Source organism: Agelaius phoeniceus, chromosome 6, assembly GCF_051311805.1.
Source record: "Agelaius phoeniceus isolate bAgePho1 chromosome 6, bAgePho1.hap1, whole genome shotgun sequence".
Lineage (NCBI taxonomy): Eukaryota > Metazoa > Chordata > Aves > Passeriformes > Icteridae > Agelaius > Agelaius phoeniceus.
In genome coordinates, this window is record NC_135270.1 from 7,863,233 (window position 1) to 7,879,647 (window position 16,415).

The 16,415-nt window shown below is 37.8% G+C and overlaps 1 protein-coding gene across 4 annotated transcripts in view; it reads right to left on the reverse strand.

Moving 5' to 3' along the window:
* The window catches only part of ANO5 (anoctamin 5), a 61,657-nt gene that overhangs the window by 21,031 nt on the left and 24,211 nt on the right, over positions 1-16,415 (reverse strand). For all 4 annotated transcript variants that reach the window (XM_054634599.2, XM_077179568.1, XM_054634598.2 and 1 more), the window contains 6 exons: positions 13,420-13,533; positions 6,373-6,441; positions 5,130-5,414; positions 4,661-4,774; positions 2,105-2,220; positions 614-748 (listed from right to left, as the gene is read on the reverse strand). In XM_054634599.2, coding sequence (XP_054490574.1) covers positions 614-748; positions 2,105-2,220; positions 4,661-4,774; positions 5,130-5,414; positions 6,373-6,441; positions 13,420-13,533 — 833 coding nt within the window. The remainder of the gene's footprint in view (positions 1-613; positions 749-2,104; positions 2,221-4,660; positions 4,775-5,129; positions 5,415-6,372; positions 6,442-13,419; positions 13,534-16,415) is intronic.

Sequence of the window (16,415 nt, forward strand, 5' to 3'; positions counted from 1 at the left end):
TTTTAACTTGTTAGTCATCTTTTATAGTTAAAACACAAAATTTTATAGAAACCTTCTTACAGAAAACAGTAAGCAATGAGTACCCCCAATCCCTGAAAACAATAAATCTTTGGACTTCTGATAAAAGAAATACTATGCTTACTTAAAAAAACCCACCAAATTGTGGTTTGTAAGATGCCTCTTTGATGAGAGAACTGCTGATCTGTTTTACTCATGCTTTTGGTTAGTACAAATGATGCCCTATACAAAAAGGTCAGACTGCTCTGCAAGACAGATTAAATAGACAAGCTTAAGGCAACAATAAACACTCAAACAGTTTTGAGAGATCTAAGGGGTACCCTCAGGACTTCATATATTTCAGCTTCTCTATGGCAAACAAAATATTGCTTTTCACCTACAAGCTGAGTCTTACTAATTGATAGTCACAAGTTCTGCATTAGTGGTCCACCACCTTTACAGTCAATAAAGACAGCTGAAGAACAAATTTGTCTGCTCTGACAAGCTTTAAAAGCTTGTTACCTGTTGAGTAACAACAAGAATAAATTTTTTTTGGCAAGAATAATTTTTTCACATTGCTTACTTTTGCCCAGGAGATTTTCAATGTTATACTTACCTGCTCATATTTTCATCCATTGTAAACAAGCCATAAAGAAAACAGATTAAGCCAACAACTGCTGCAAGGAATAACATCTCGGTGTAAAATCCTAGCCAGGCAAAATAGATTCCAATCTTCTCACCATAGTACTTTCTGAATACAAAAAAAATAAAAAAGCAATTAACAGGAACACAAAGCAAAATTTAGAACTGTAGCAGAGCAAACTAGCCAGAGTAAAAGTGAAATACTTGGCAAAATTCACTTTTAACAGCAGAGTAAATGCCTTGAGGTACTGTGGAACATGAGGGCTGAAACTGGCCATGAGAAGTTACTCAAGCTGTAAGAACCAGGTGAATAATCAGGAAATATGGCTTCTTTTGTCCCTTTTTTCCTCCTGGCAGAAACTAACATTAAAATCGCCCTTTTCTCTTTTCTACAGAATAGTGTAGGTAAAGATTTACTTTCTGATTTTTCCAAGGAGTTACACAAATGAAACAGCACAACAGTTCTGACCATATGGTTAAAGCAAATAGGTAATCCACAGAAATACAACCACTTGCAGTACAAACAAGGAACTGTAACCTGTGAACAAAGCAGCATTCTGTTGTATCACATCAGCTGAATCAAAGAGATCTTAAGTAAGTTTAAATTTGGGGTTAGAACTAAGAATCAAGCTTCCAAACTGATTTTATCAGTATTTTTTCAAGTCTGTGTTGAAATTTCAACATTTCAAATAAACCTTTAACATTTTTTTTGCAGAGATTGATTAAAAAATCTGAGGTATTCTATGTAGGTGTTTCTTTAACAGCTGAATTATCTGTAATATACCTACCACCAGGAGGACTGGCTAGATAGAAAGAGGCTTGATTTGAGATAAAGCATTTTGCCCCTTCTCAGTGGAAAGCTCTGTCATGTCCTCCCAGGACATAGTGCCCAATTAATATCCATTGGATCTTAAAAGAGGCAAAGATTTCCTGATGCCTTAAGTTTTAGCTTTTATATTTTTCAGATTCTGTGCTGCTTTAGTGTGTGGCTCTGAGTTTCATATTAAGCAATGGTAAGTGCTCTTCACAGAGTAGGTAGATAATCAAACCTTTTCTAGCTTGGGACAAAGGACAAATGATACAAGTTTCAGGCCCAAGAGCATAAACAACATGGAATGAAGAGTGAAAACAAGAAGGATGGGATTTTTTAACCTAAAGCTATAATTGGACAATTAACTCCAATATGCAAATGGACCAGAACTTATAAAAGTGTGAGACCTGGTGAGCGGTCGTGCACTTTGTGACCATTTTGGTTCCTCTTGGGTGTAACCCTGACTGGGCTCTTGTGCTGCCCAAGGTGGATCCATTAAGGCTTTTTAGTAAACACCTACTTTAACTCTGTGTAGCCTCTGTCCTAGGTCAGCCTTCTCAAGGCATCATTGCTAGTAGGATCAAGCTAGAGATGAATACACACTGTATGGCAGTGAAAAGCAAGGGCACACAACAAGCCCAGGCAGTATCTCACCTGATAAGGACCAAAGGCTGCTCCTTGTAGAAGCGCAGGAAGCGGGCCCACTCCATGTAGAGTGTGTACCTCTCACTGTCACAGTTGGGGTCGCTGGCCTTCTTCCAGTACTGGCACTGAGAGCAAAGCAGAGCAAGAGGAAAACACCTCATTGTCACTTTTGTGCCAAGAATAACACAGAAACAGGCAGGAGGCAGGATTGTACAAGGAGCAAAGAAGCTTTATTCAAGAGAACCTCGTGGTTTTTATAGAGTGACATGATAGATTCTATTTGATTGGCTAATGTGAAAAATGTGTATTTTATGACTGGCTTTTTGCAAATATTAAAATGAATATTATATGTGTTATGTTAGAAAGTTATGCTGTATTAATTTTCTTAAGTAGTTTGTTAAATATAGTTTTAGATTATAACATAAGGTTAAAATAGAAACTATGCTATGTAAGATACTTTTAGCAGCCACAGGACGCCTAAATCTTTCAGAGGAAAAGAATTTATTGCTCCATTATCAGAAGAAACGAACTTCTTCCTGCCTCGCTTGGGAAGGACGATGCCGGTTAGGATTAAGAGGAAGCAGTTGACACTGCCCAAACAGAATCCTGTGTTTGAATGGAATTTATGCATCATGTATGAGGTGTATGAATATGCAACACGTTATTGTTTTGAAGGATTAATCATCTGTTAACGTGTGTCCTTTTTCGGGCTTATTTTGCCCAGAAAGAGGTTCCTGGACTGTCCCGTAACTCTTTGTTCTTATTGTCTCGTATTGTCCTAATTCAAATTGTCCAAAATTTTTATTACTCTAATTATATTGCTATTTTTATAACCATTTTGTTACTATTAAACAGTTAAAATTTCAAAAACAAGTGATTGGCTTTTTTCACAGCTAACAAAAACACCTTTCTCATACACCATCATTGAGAAGAACAGAAAGACAAAGCAGAAAAACACCACCTGCACTTAACAAGTTATCACATCCTTACAACTCCCTGAAAATTCTCCCAAGCCCTCTTGCCATTTCTCTCTCCCATTCCATGGCATCCACACCTCATCAACAGGCCCAAATACTACACTGAATGAGACAAACAGCAATGATGATGCACCCCTCTTCAGACTGTGCTGTTGGTCATTATCAGGTATCTTAACTGTCAAAGACAAAACTTTTGGAACTTCATCACTTTCCTAGAAATTAAACAGTGTAAAATAGCCACAGTTTTTGACAGCTTTTTCAATTTTATTTTGTGCCACAGAGCTCCACTTCTGTGGCACAAATGGCTTCTCCACTCTGTCAATTATTCACTTCGTGATCTTGGTTTTCCTTTTTTCTGAATGTCTCTCAATCACAAAGAAAAGCATGAAAATTGGTTTCTAAATAGGAAGCAATCAATAGAACTTTAGGCAACATAAATTTTGCATTTTGAAAATATTCTGAAAGATTAAATAATTATTTTTAGACAAAGATTTTTGAGTCTGTCTCACAAGTTTTATATTTTTTTTCATAAGATTTCTTAGCACTTAAAGTTGGTTGTAGTTGTATAGAAGAGATTCTTGCTTTTTACTGTCTGCGGTTTTGGTAATCCCAATAGTATAAAGTGCCTCCCAGCCTAGACTAGCATTCTAGATCCTAATCAGCCAAACTTGCCTCCTGAAAACCTAAGGAATGTCCATTCACTCAATTATTTTTTCCCTAAGGAAAATAAAATATTTTCAAATATTTTAAAATATAAATCTATATACAGTATTTTAAAATGTCTTATGGTAGAATTCAGAGTAAGTTCACTAAAGCATAGTGACATCTGAAATAACCTTTAAAAACACAGAGAATTTAAGCAAAAAATTAAACACAACATTTAGGGGGAAAAAATTAATGCAAAAAATCCCATGTAAAAAAACCCCATGTAAAACACTGTAACCCATCTCTCTCTTGTTTTCTCCATGGAATTTCAGGACTAAATGTCACACATGTCATATTAAAAACTGACCTTACAGCAAAACTAAACATAGTATTTATTATCCTTACCACATTTCCAGTATTCCAGTATTTGTACCCAAAGGTCACTGGGAGATGGACAAGTCACCACCCCATGCTAAACTGGCAGGGTTCAGGAAACTCCTCTGACTTCAGTCCCTATGATCCCAAGAGTTTTCCTCTAACTACAGCTAGTGTGCACTAGTGTGTAACTACAGTATGTCTGTGTGCACACCCTATGCACACACATTGCTGAGTGTGGAAATTCATTCCTTGTTATAATCTAAGGTACTACTGTGTGGTCAGTGCCATCAGCATTACAGGAATATGATGGAGTAAGTCTTTAAAGAAATGAGTGACTGACACATATTCTAAAAACTCATCTGTAGGAAGAAACATTTCAGCACATAAAAGCCAAATAGTAGGGCTGACAGCTACGTCTTGTGTGTTATAGAACAGCATCAATTACTGGGACAAATTGAAAGATTTGAGTATATTTTCCTATCTCCTAGAACAGCAAATGTCACAGTAGGTAAAAGAGTGCAAACATTGGGAAATGCTCGAGGGAGCAGAAAGCTGAAATACTTACATCATGAAGAGGATATGCAGCTGTATAGGTGCCATTGTTCAGCAGTCTCTTAATACCAAATTTTTTCTTCCCTTCTTCTGTTCCATATGGACAACGAGTAAGAATATAATTAACCTGAGATTCAAGAATGACAATTTCAGACCTTTCCAATTCTAAGGCCATTAAATAGAAACCTATAATAGATATGCACTGTGTATAATCTGCAGGAACAACATGCAAAAGCAGAAGGTATTTCTTCAGAAGGCCTTATCTCCTATAAGAATACTGGGGGCACAGTTGCCTTATAGACATCCAGAAGATGAGTTCCAAGAATTATTCTATATTTCTAAGCAAGATGCACAGGTACCCAGGCCTCTCTGCATTTACCTCAGTTACCAAGGTTTCTATACCCACTCCTTCCTTACATGAATATTCTGATGGGGCTGTGTAAATCTACTGTACCCAGAAGCAGCTAAATTCCCATACTTACTATTCTGTTTCTCATGGATGGTGAGAAGAAAGTGCTCTCATCATTAATGAGGTACAGCTCCTGCTTGTCCTTGCTGAATGGTGCTGTGAAATAATCTGGTTCAGGGTGCATCACCTTCTCAGGCAGCCTCAGTGGGAAAAGCACACAGTCCAGGGGGTTCTCCACCATGGGGGGAATGTCATTTTCCCTGATGGGAACTTTAATGTTCAGCACTTCTGCATATGTGATCAGAACCTCCCATGGCGCATGGATCTTCACAAAAAAAATCTTGCCATCTTCAGATTCCTATTCCAGAAAGGTTAAATCAGACATTAGACCAAACTGTGTTTTATTTAAAGATTTATGGGAATATTTTTCATATAAAATGTATTGCCTTTTACATATTTTTAAAGGATTTAAAAATGAAGTAGGAGGGAATAGGACTTTCTCTGTGTGTATATATTTATATATATATTTACTGAAAAGCTTATCTGAGTGGTTGGCTGTTCATAAAAATAACCTTTCCACTACTACAAGCTCACAAGGCTTTTCAAACTATATTATTCTCATACATTGAAGCCTGAAAATTCTCATTACACTGGAAACACAAAGAATAATCTTGTCATAGGCCTCATGTAACATGTATGTTCTTCCAGTGCTGCTCTGCATTCACAGTAGAAGTTGGCAATCAGAAGGGTTTTTAATATTGCTCAATGAATTCCCTACCTATGGATGTTACAGAGCCTGAACTTCACCAAGAGTTATTTTACTCACCTCAGCCTCTGGCATGCTGACTCCATCAGTCAAAATTGCACATCCTCCAGTTATTACAGCAAACAGTACCACTAACCAAACATCCTCAAGGTCAGAGGGTCCTTCCTCACAATTACAACATCCAGTGGGCATAACTAATTCATTCACTGCCTTCCAAACTTGTTACTCATTGTTAGGTAGAATTAAAATCAGCTGTAAGCACATTTCCCATTTATGTGGATATGAACCAAAACACAGCTATTTTGCCTTCTTGTTATGAAAGCAAAAACAAAAGCTTCCTCTTGAATCAAAATTACTCTGCTTCCACAATTCTTACTAATGTATCTGGAAAAAGCACTCAAATAAACATATTAACCTTGTTTCCCCTAAATTAGTCATACTCCACTGAAATACACGAATATAATTTATAATTTTTCTCAGAGAAAGAAAGTGGTTTATTGATTTGCAAGTCCTATTCTTTCTGGTCCTAATTTTTCTTTTTTTTTTTTACCTTCTTGTCTTCTGTTTCTAGCTCCAAACCAGCCTTTTGCAGGTTGCTCTCAAATTCTTTTCTCCTTTCCTGAAGAGAAACAAAGACACTTTAGTAACTGATGAAGTTAGCAACTAATTGATCACTAACCGATGACTCACCGGGTTTCACTTCTCTCAGCTGCCCTGATGACAACCCCTTAAGGCTATGTGACCTTCTCAAAGCAAGCAGACAAAAACCAGTGACACACACCAGGGCACTTTCTGGCAGTGCAGCTTTGTGATGGGAACCCAGCAGGAAGGGCACTGACCAGCCCCAGGGCACCCACTGGCTGGGAAAAGCCTTGGTCTGGGCTACCTGGCTCATCAGACAAGCAACTGATGGCTTGTGTCTTGAGCACTTCTGACTTCAGGAGTGTGAAAAATGTGTGTATTTTATGATTGGCTTTTCGCAAATATTAAAATGAATATTATATGTGTTGTGTTAGAAAGTAATGCTGTATTAATTCTCTTAAGTAGTGTGGTAAATATAGTTTTAGGTTATAAAAAATGTTCAAATAGAAACTATGCTATGTAGGATACATTTTTTAAAGAAAGGACTCTCAGTAAGATAGCAGCCACAGGACACCTGAATCTTTCAGAGAAAAAGAATTTATTGCCCCATTATCAGAAGAAACGAACTTCTTCCTGCCTCAAAGGCGATGTCAGGATTCAGAGGAAGAAGCTGACACTGACCAGACAGAATCCTGTGTTTGAATGGAATTTATGCATCATGTATGAGGTGTATGAATATGTAACAGGCTGTTGCTTTTAATGGTTAATCCTCTGTTAACGTCGGTCCTTTTTCGGGCTCGTGCTGCCCAGAAAAGGCACCCGGACTGTCTGTAACTCTTTGTCTCTATTGTCTCATATTGTCCTAATCCAAATTGTCGAAATTATTAATACTCTAATTATATTACTATTTTTATAACCATTTTATTACTATTAAACTTTTAAAATTTTAAAAATAAGTGATTGGCATTTTTCACAAGGAGGCTGCTGTGTGGGGTGTGGTCAAGTTTAGCTCTATTTCTAAGAGAAAGATGAAAAGAAAAATTCTGGAAGCACATGGAAGACTGAGTGCTTCCAGCTTCATCTATTTCTTTTGTATATTTAGTTATACAATTATGCCTGACAGAGACATTCAAGTACTGATTACAGACAATTCAAACAGCATTTCACAAACATCACTGGTAAGACCAACAAATCACTGCATGTGCTTAGTTTGCATAAAGTCAGCACGGACTTCATGCAGAGATAACAAACCTGCCCATGGCAGTGTGTGGTGGCTGCGTGACCTGTGTGAGCTTCATATTCTTCTTGAACTCTTTTTTTCTGCAAAGTAATTCCTAAGTTGTGTCTTTAGGTAAGAACATTTTCTTCCTCTCCATCTCTGTATAATTTTTGCTCCTATTGAGAGACTGTATTAATTTCCTCTTAATTATATAAAATTTGCTGAAGAACTGCCAGAATAACAATAAATTAAGCCAAATATTAAGCCCTACCCTCTTTAAAATGCACAAGCTAGATCACAAATTTATTTCTAGCTGAACCTTGCCATGCTGTCTAATGTTTCTTCTATTGAAAAGTCTTAAATTACAGTTTTCAAACATACTTAAAAAACCCCAGAACACGATAGTTTTCAGCCAGTTTTCTCTTCCTGCATGTCAGTGAGGAGTAGACTGCCATTTTTGCATTTCATTTTGCATAACTTAGACAAATGAAGGCAGACTGAAGAATAGCTTTCATAGCCCTCAGATGTTTTCCTGTGTTAGTGGCCTCTCATTTTTGTGTGCCACATCTGATTTTGCCAAATATTACTAGATATTAAATTAGACACTGGGCTATATGAAATTGTGAATATGAAAACTTCTGAGTTCTAGCACATGCTGGGGGCAAAAGCAATTCCATGCACTATTTTTCCTACAAACCTGCCTAAATGCACCTGTATAAACATGTCAGAGAACTCTGGTTTGCTGACATGATAATCAGATAGAGAACAACACAACTAAAAGGTGATTTCAGAAGGTATGTTAAGATGCTGTAGAAAAGCTGACATTCAAGCCTAGTATCCAAAGCTATATGCTACTCTGGATTACTCTTTCTCCTAATAAAGCACACGGGTGTGTATTCTTTCTCCAGCAAACACTGGAAGAGAGCCAAGCAAGTCAGCTCAGAGGCTTCTTTGCCAGCAGACACAGCCAGCTTCTCTCCAACTGTGCAGCTCAGGAGCATACAGAGCCAAAGGGTCTGGCCCCATCCTACTTATCTTTCCTTGCAATACACTTAGTGTGACAAACTGCAGTGCTCTAATAGAAATTATGCTCTTTTTACCACCTTGCTCTTCTCCCACAAGCCCCCTCCTGAAACCCATGCAATGTACAGTACTTTCCAGTTAATGGGAGAAACATTTTTAAAGGAAATCAATCTGCTGGGGGGGAAAAAAAATCCTCCCCCTTTTCTTGTCAAATACTGGATTTCTTCATGTCACCATCAAAGGCTTAAAATGGACAAAATGTATCCTTGGAACAGAGCTGGCTGTTTTTAATCTGTACTTAGAATTTTAAGCTTACTGCCCCAAACCTGATAAACCATCCCTGGTGCATGTATTTCTGACTCTGTAGATTGGCTGTAGATGCCAATATGCAGTCAAAGAGGCATGAGGGAAGCTCTGTAAGTCATCACATCCACCATATTATGCGGATAGCTCACATAATATGGGATAAGCACAGACTAACTTTATCATCCAACATTTGCTGAGTTGTAAGGAACCATCCCGCTAAGATTAATAAAACAAGATCCAAAGTCCAGCAGCACTATTATGTCCAAAGCAAATGTAATACTGCATAATCAGGCAGCTAGGGAAGAGAGATAACTTCTATAAACCCAATTGTGATAACAATGCTGGTACAACAACAGGTAACAACGCAGGTCCAGCTCCTGGTGGGTCCCTTGTGACTCAGCATATTCTGTGATTCTTTAAATCTGTGAATTCATGGCCCTGCACAGGACACTCGAGGAGACACACTGTGTGCCTAAAAGTGTTGTGCAAATGCTTCTTAAACTCTGCCAGGTTTGGTGCTGTGATCACTGCCCTGGGGAGCCTCTTCCAGTGCCCAACCACCCTCTGGGTAAAAAACCTTTAGTTCCTAATACCCAACCTAAACCTCCCCTGACTCAGCTTCATGCCATTGCTTTGAGTCCTGTCACTCACTGGTCCCAGAGAGAATAGATTGGTACTTCTCCCTCCTCTTCCCCTCACAAGAAAATTGTACACTGTGATGAGGCTTTCCCTCAGTCTCCTCTTCTCTGTGCTGAACAAACCAAGTGCCCTCAGCTGCCTCTCATAAAGCTTCCCCTCAAGGCCCCTCACCAGCCCCATGGCCCTCTTTTGGACAGTCTCTCAACCTGTGTCTTTTTTTATATTGTGGTACCCAAAATCAGACATAGAACTCAAGGTGAGACTGCCCCAGCTCAGAGCAGAGCAGACAATCCCTTGTTGCCTGGCTGGTGATGCTGTGCCTGATGCCTCCCTAAGACATGGTGGGCCCTCCTGGCTGTGCCTGATGTACCCCAGGACAGGGCTGGCCCTCCTGGCTGCAGGGCACTGCTAACTCATTGAACTTTGTTGTGGGTCCCTTCCAAAGCAGAATATGCGGTGATTCCTTCTGCAACTACCAGCCAAATTCCTGCCAAGCTGTGTGGTGTGCTCTGAGTTCAGAATGAGCCCAGCTTTCAGCCACTCCTGCAGACCTGGGGTGCAGGGCTAACAGCAGCATCAAGCATCTGATACTTGCTGCCCCTGGCTCCCTAACTCTGGCCTGGCCTGACCTCTAAGAAAGCAGAGGTTTCTGTCTGAGATGATAAAAACTGGGAAAGGAACTTACTGAAATTTCCTTCTGTATCTCTGTATCCCACGGGGGACAGAGGGACTTTGCTTCCAGTCAACACAGGAGTGGAATTACTTTGCACAGAGATCTATGAGTCCTAAGGCTCTGTAGTTCTTGTGAAGAAATATGCTTATGGACAATAAAGACTATGTCATGATCATACATCAATACTTTGATACTTTAGATATTTTTATAAATTCTATTTATTTTTTCATGTTCACATACATTTCATGTGTTGGTGAAATATTTCCATGTGTGCTGGAGGCTTTAAGGAATAATACTGTCTCAAAAAATCATAATCCTAATTTTTGTTCAGATGCCTTTGTGGTTTGGATTTGTTCATGTAGCTTATAGAAGGCAAGTTCAAAACAGCTGAAGGCTAGTTCAAATCAGCATTCCACTTGAACCTGGAATGTATCTGGGAATATCAAAAATGTTAAAAGTTGTTCTGCATGAAACTAAGGGAGAAAATAAACAGACTGTCTCTTACATCTGTATCAGGGATATGTTGAAACACACAAAGAAGTTATTTATCCCATTCTTAGAAATGCAGAATAAAGCTGTTTCCTTGAGACTAGGAAACAAAACCCTTTGTCACAGCTGTTATTCTCCTCGTATAAACACTTCTATTCTCAGCTGTTCCATTTTACTGCATCATTGTACTACCATAAAAGAAACATTTCTTTCTATAATAACTGTACAATAGCAAGTACAGTGTATGTCAGACAAATTCCAGAGGCTGCACTTCATCAAGATTTAAATCTTGTTACCACAAAGACAACAGCACAGTATTTGTATGCTAAGAAGTCTGCACTAATTTATGGACATACTAATTGCATAAAGATCTATGGTGAACATAATTGTAGGGCATATGCAGATGCCCCACAAACTGTGTAAAAAAAATTGGTATCTCCATGACAGTTTGTCCAGTGACCACAGAGTTTATCTACAGGGCCACTGACCTTCCTCCATGAGGCCATAAACTCTTTTGCAAGAAACAGATATACACAGAATTAAATATCACAAGACTTAATGTGGATGTTTATGCCTTTTGAAAGACAGAGATATTCTCCCAGGAAGTGCATTTTTATGTCAAAGAGGAAGGACAATATTAGCTACTAACTCTTGGGCTCTTTCCCATGTGAATCCTTCAGTCAATAATGACGCCCATGGACATGGGCTCTGGTCTGGCAAAGATTCCTACTACCCTTAATGAGCCATAAATCAATGAGGAGGAAACTGGTGCACACAACATGAGTGAGTGACTAGACTGACTATCTGACTCATTTTCCTTCCCACCTGAACATAACCTAAACAGTATTCTTTTCTTCCCTCATTTTAAATAATTACAGTATGACTAATGGAAAAGTGTAAGAGTTGCTTTTACAAATTTTGCATGGGTATCTTTTTTCTCTCTACGTCGAGTGGCCTTTTCTTCCTTATTTTTGAAATGAATTTTGCTTCAGGAGAGAAGAAAGCATCTAGCCAGGAGTACAGCCTAACAAAGAGTCAGGGTGAGTTTGAAAAAGTATGCTTGTATATAAACCTATGGTATCATCACAGGTCATCATCACAGGTCATCATCTATCAAATAATCTGGTCTCCCAAAAAAATCTTTGAATGTGGATAGCTGAGCAAAGCTGACTGAGATGCTTAATCTGGGAAAAGTATGCCACAGAGACACGACAAATTTTTGGATTTTTTAATGTAATAAGAGTAGGATAGAGGGGTTCTACACTAGATTGTATTTGGGTGCAAGGACAGGCAGCAGGGGTTCTACACTAGATTGTATTTGGATGCAAGGACAGGCAGTAGAAGTTTTTAATGAAAACAGTATTTTCTTCATAAAAGAATGAAAGCAATATGCAATTTTTTTTAACAGCCTAATCTTGCAGTATTTTTCCAAAGGAAATTTGAATTTTTAATTATGAAATTATGAAATTACTTCAGTATGACAAGATAAAGATTGCAACTGTTCTTTGCTTCAAAGACTAATAGTTTTGATCATGATTTTGTTATAAGCATTGGTGTAATTAGTTTTTTTTCAGATACCCTTATCTTTCAGAAAAATATGACTACTTGAGAATGTAATTTTTTAGTGTCTCTCTCCTTTTTAAATTTTTCTGATCATGAATAAACTTTGGAATTATATTTTGGTGAGACTAGTTTGTAAAAGTAACCTCTCCTGACTCTGAAAGAAGGTAGCGAATACAGAGAAAAAACAAATTTAAATCCTCATTTTTAAAAAATATTGTGCTTTATATAAAATTTGTTGTCTTGACTGCCTCTCATTGTACTGGATTTTTTTGTATAGCTTGAATTTATGTTAGCCAAGTGAGACCTCATGTGTCAGCGTGAGCATGGAACAAGCAGGTGTCATTAACTGATTCCATCTGATCTATGATTACCATTCAGGGTCTTGCTGGCAAGTTCAAGAATAATCACTAACTGGCATTTTAGAGAAAGTTTGTTTTTGTGCTCTGTTACATGGGAGGGCTCTTCTCAAAGCCACTTTAAATATTCTTCTAGAAGAATGAACACACATATGTAGACAGTAGGTCAAACACAGGGAAAAGCTCCAGAAGGACATGCTGTGTTTGTGTTACTCAGAGTATATTTCAAGAAAAGAGTCTCAAAAGTATTAAAGAAAAACTGCACTGAGTCTTGGAGCTAAGAATCTATTTCTCCTCTAACTACAATCAAAGGGTATGAAAAATTAGTCCTTGTTAAATATTGTTTGGATGACCTTTGCTTATTTAGAAGAATAATCCTTCATTTGAAAGTATTTACAGGTGCAAGTATTCACAAATATTTCTCCATGGTCTTAGCTAGACTGTTAAATGAAGAAGTAAAATAATTCGGATTACTTTGTTCCATTGTATAATACATTGCTCTGCCTAAGAAATGAAGAGTGATCAATTCAATAATCATAGACACAAGAATCTAATAAAATTGGATCCTGACAAACAACAGTAAATTACACAGAAATGTTCATACATGGGATTGCCTTTTACATTGATGTATGTGATTTTTTTAGGTAAATTCTATTCCAGATGAATCTAGTGATCCAAAAGAGTTAGTAACTAATATTCATCTAATTATAAATAAAAATTAAGAGGACTTCAAAAAGACAAACTTACCAACTTCTTTTCCCATTCCTTATTAAGATCATCCACATAGGAGAGAACAAAATCAATTCTCCTGACACCATCCCTGAAGAAAATAGAATCTTTGCTTTGATGTCTTTTATCAATCTGCAGAAGATACAGGCATATGAATTAAAAAAACAAGCACTGCTGTTTCTCTAAAATATCACAGAAGGCAAAGAAGTTCCCCCATATTGCCACAGTTCTTCAGTTTCTTTACAGCTGAAGACACATCTGGGCAAGTTTTAACAAGGGCTACATCTAGATTAATTTCAAAATTAACCACATATGTCCGCAAGCATTACATGTAAATAACTGACACAGGAAAAATAAATATATATATGTTAGTGTAGCAATACTTGTGAATACTTGAAGCAGGTAGCAAAATGTAAATTCATGCATTTTTCTCTATAAAACAACATTCACTAAATCAACCACCACAGAGACCTATGTCCCAGCAATGACCACACATAAAAATAGCTCACAAAAATACAGGGGTAAAGTTTCAACATTGAGTATTTACTTTCATGGGAAAAAAAATACACCTAATAAAAGATATCAACGTAACAAGTAATTAGTATTCCAATTGATCTATTAAAGGTCATATTTTAATTTACTGACATGCCAGAATGTCTTAGTAACAACATCCACCTTTTTCACTATTAGGCCACAGTAATTAATGTTTGGCAAAGAAAAGACTGTAACCCCACTCTCCTAGGGAAATTAACTCATTAGATAATATTGTTTGTTATCGTATCAATATTCAGCTCTATCAAATCACATACAAGACATACAGCAAAGTGAATATTCCAGTTTAAATGTAACTTTGTGCAGAGGAAGGTTGCTGTTACTTTTTCAACCACACCTATCAGTGAAAGTGTATTTGTATTTGGGCTGAACTGGGGTTTTATTTTATTAGAGTAGGAACAAACCAGAGTATTATGTCTCTGTCTTTTCCCTCTCACGGCATGCAAGGATGCATGTGCTCCCTGAGAAGCACAGAATATTTTTTTGTAGCTGTGACCCTTGCTCCCAGTTAACAGAAGGCAGCACACAGTGAAGCATGTTATTACTGCAGCATACAAGCCACTCGCAATAGCACTGATCACTGCTTTACCCTGAGACGCCGCTTCAGGAACAGATTATACTTCCTTCCACTCTGCTGGAATAACCAACAAGCAGTTAGCAGGCCCACTGTTCCTCTCCAAGAACCAACTGCTTCAAGCATATACCCCAACTACAGTGAGTAAGAAATCCATGTCCTTTAAAGCAAGGAAAAGCCTCCAAACATCAGAAAAACACAAGTGCCCACAAATAATGTGATGATCATGTATTTTTAATTAAAGGCAAAGCTGGGCTGGAATCTGTTTGGACAGTAAAAATGTTTTAAGACAATAATTTCTATAATACTACTTGCTATCATTTGCATACTTCAGTCTCAAGACTGCTGCTGGTCAGAGTGACCCTGAGATGGGTTAAAGTCTCTTTTCCCAGCCTGGAAGTGGAAGAAGGAGTCAGAGCTCTTCATTTCTCATTCTCAAGGTTGTTTATTGTATCTTATCTATAAAATTCTTTCTCCTGGCCTGCCGAGGTCCGCACTCTGTCTGCCCCTGGGCAGTGTTATGTCTTTATACTAAAAACTACATGTACAATATTTACAATTACTTTCCAATACCTATCATCTATGTTAGACAGCAAGCTTCTACTCTAAACCAATCTAAAAGTGCCACCATCACAGCAGAAGATGGAGGCCAAGAAGAAGAAGAAGGAGAAAGGTTGGACACCCCCAGATTCCTCCATCTTGTCCCCTGAACCCCCATTCTAAAAACCCCAAAAAATCTATTTTTCACCCTGTGATAAATTCACTATCATTCTACTTAAACTTTCATGGCTTGTAATTCTTCATATAAGGTTGGTAATTGTTTTTTCCAAGGGCTAAATCAAAGGCACAGGGGTCTTGGGCTCTATGCTCCCTGGGCAGGGGCTGGAGCCCTCCAGGGCAGCCAGAGGAATTTCCTGGGCTCCAACACTTCAGCAGATTTTAAAAAGAGCAGTAAGAGAGTGGTTTTGAGTGTAGAGCAAAGGTACCAAACCACTGCCTCATGCATAGGACATGTGTGTTTCTGTAATGCTCACGTTTGGTCAGACTCACTGGGACATAAAATGACAAATGGCAACCATGTAATTCTAGAGCTGACAAAATTACAAGTAATAATATCCACATAATTCATGTGTTTATCTTAAATAGGCTGAAATGAAATAAAAATAATTGAAAATCCTATTGTTCCATAGTGTTGCACAACTTTATGCATCTTCATTAGACACACTGGTAACTGCTGAAATTGGACACTTGAAGCAGCCTTGCATTATCAGGAACTCCTGGGCTCTTATCCTAGCCCTTGGGGAGCTACAAAACACTGTTTCAAATCAATGCAGCACAAAAAAAAGCTAAAAGAAATTACTTCCTGAAAATGCTACCATCCGTTCTTTGCCTTTCCTCTTCAGCAATTCTGTTAAGGTTTTTTGTTGTTTATCTTCCTGAGAAATACTTACAGCAGATCAATTAGAATACCTTGTATGGCTGAAATCAGGACAGATACCTCAGAAATGCTTTTGCTTCCAAATGCAGTACCTCATCTTTCATGATTACATGGTTCACAAAAATCATGGAATCCAAGAGCAGAAAAGAAAAAGCATTTTTCTATTCTATTTTGTACTTACAGGTTTAGGTCTTTCTTTGCAAATATAATTGTGACTAAATGCAAACTGCAAGTTCAGATACTAAGTGAATCAAGTTAAAACAGTGCACAGAACCATGCTAACATCTGTATAGAATCAACAGTACTGTAATTATTAAGCATTACAGTAAGTAAACCCCAAAGTGCATTCTAACAACTTAAAATGTTAGCAATTGCCCCAACCACTGATTAAAAAAAGACAGTAACTTCACAAGCACAGAAATTGTTCTAGTGCACTAAATTTATATACAC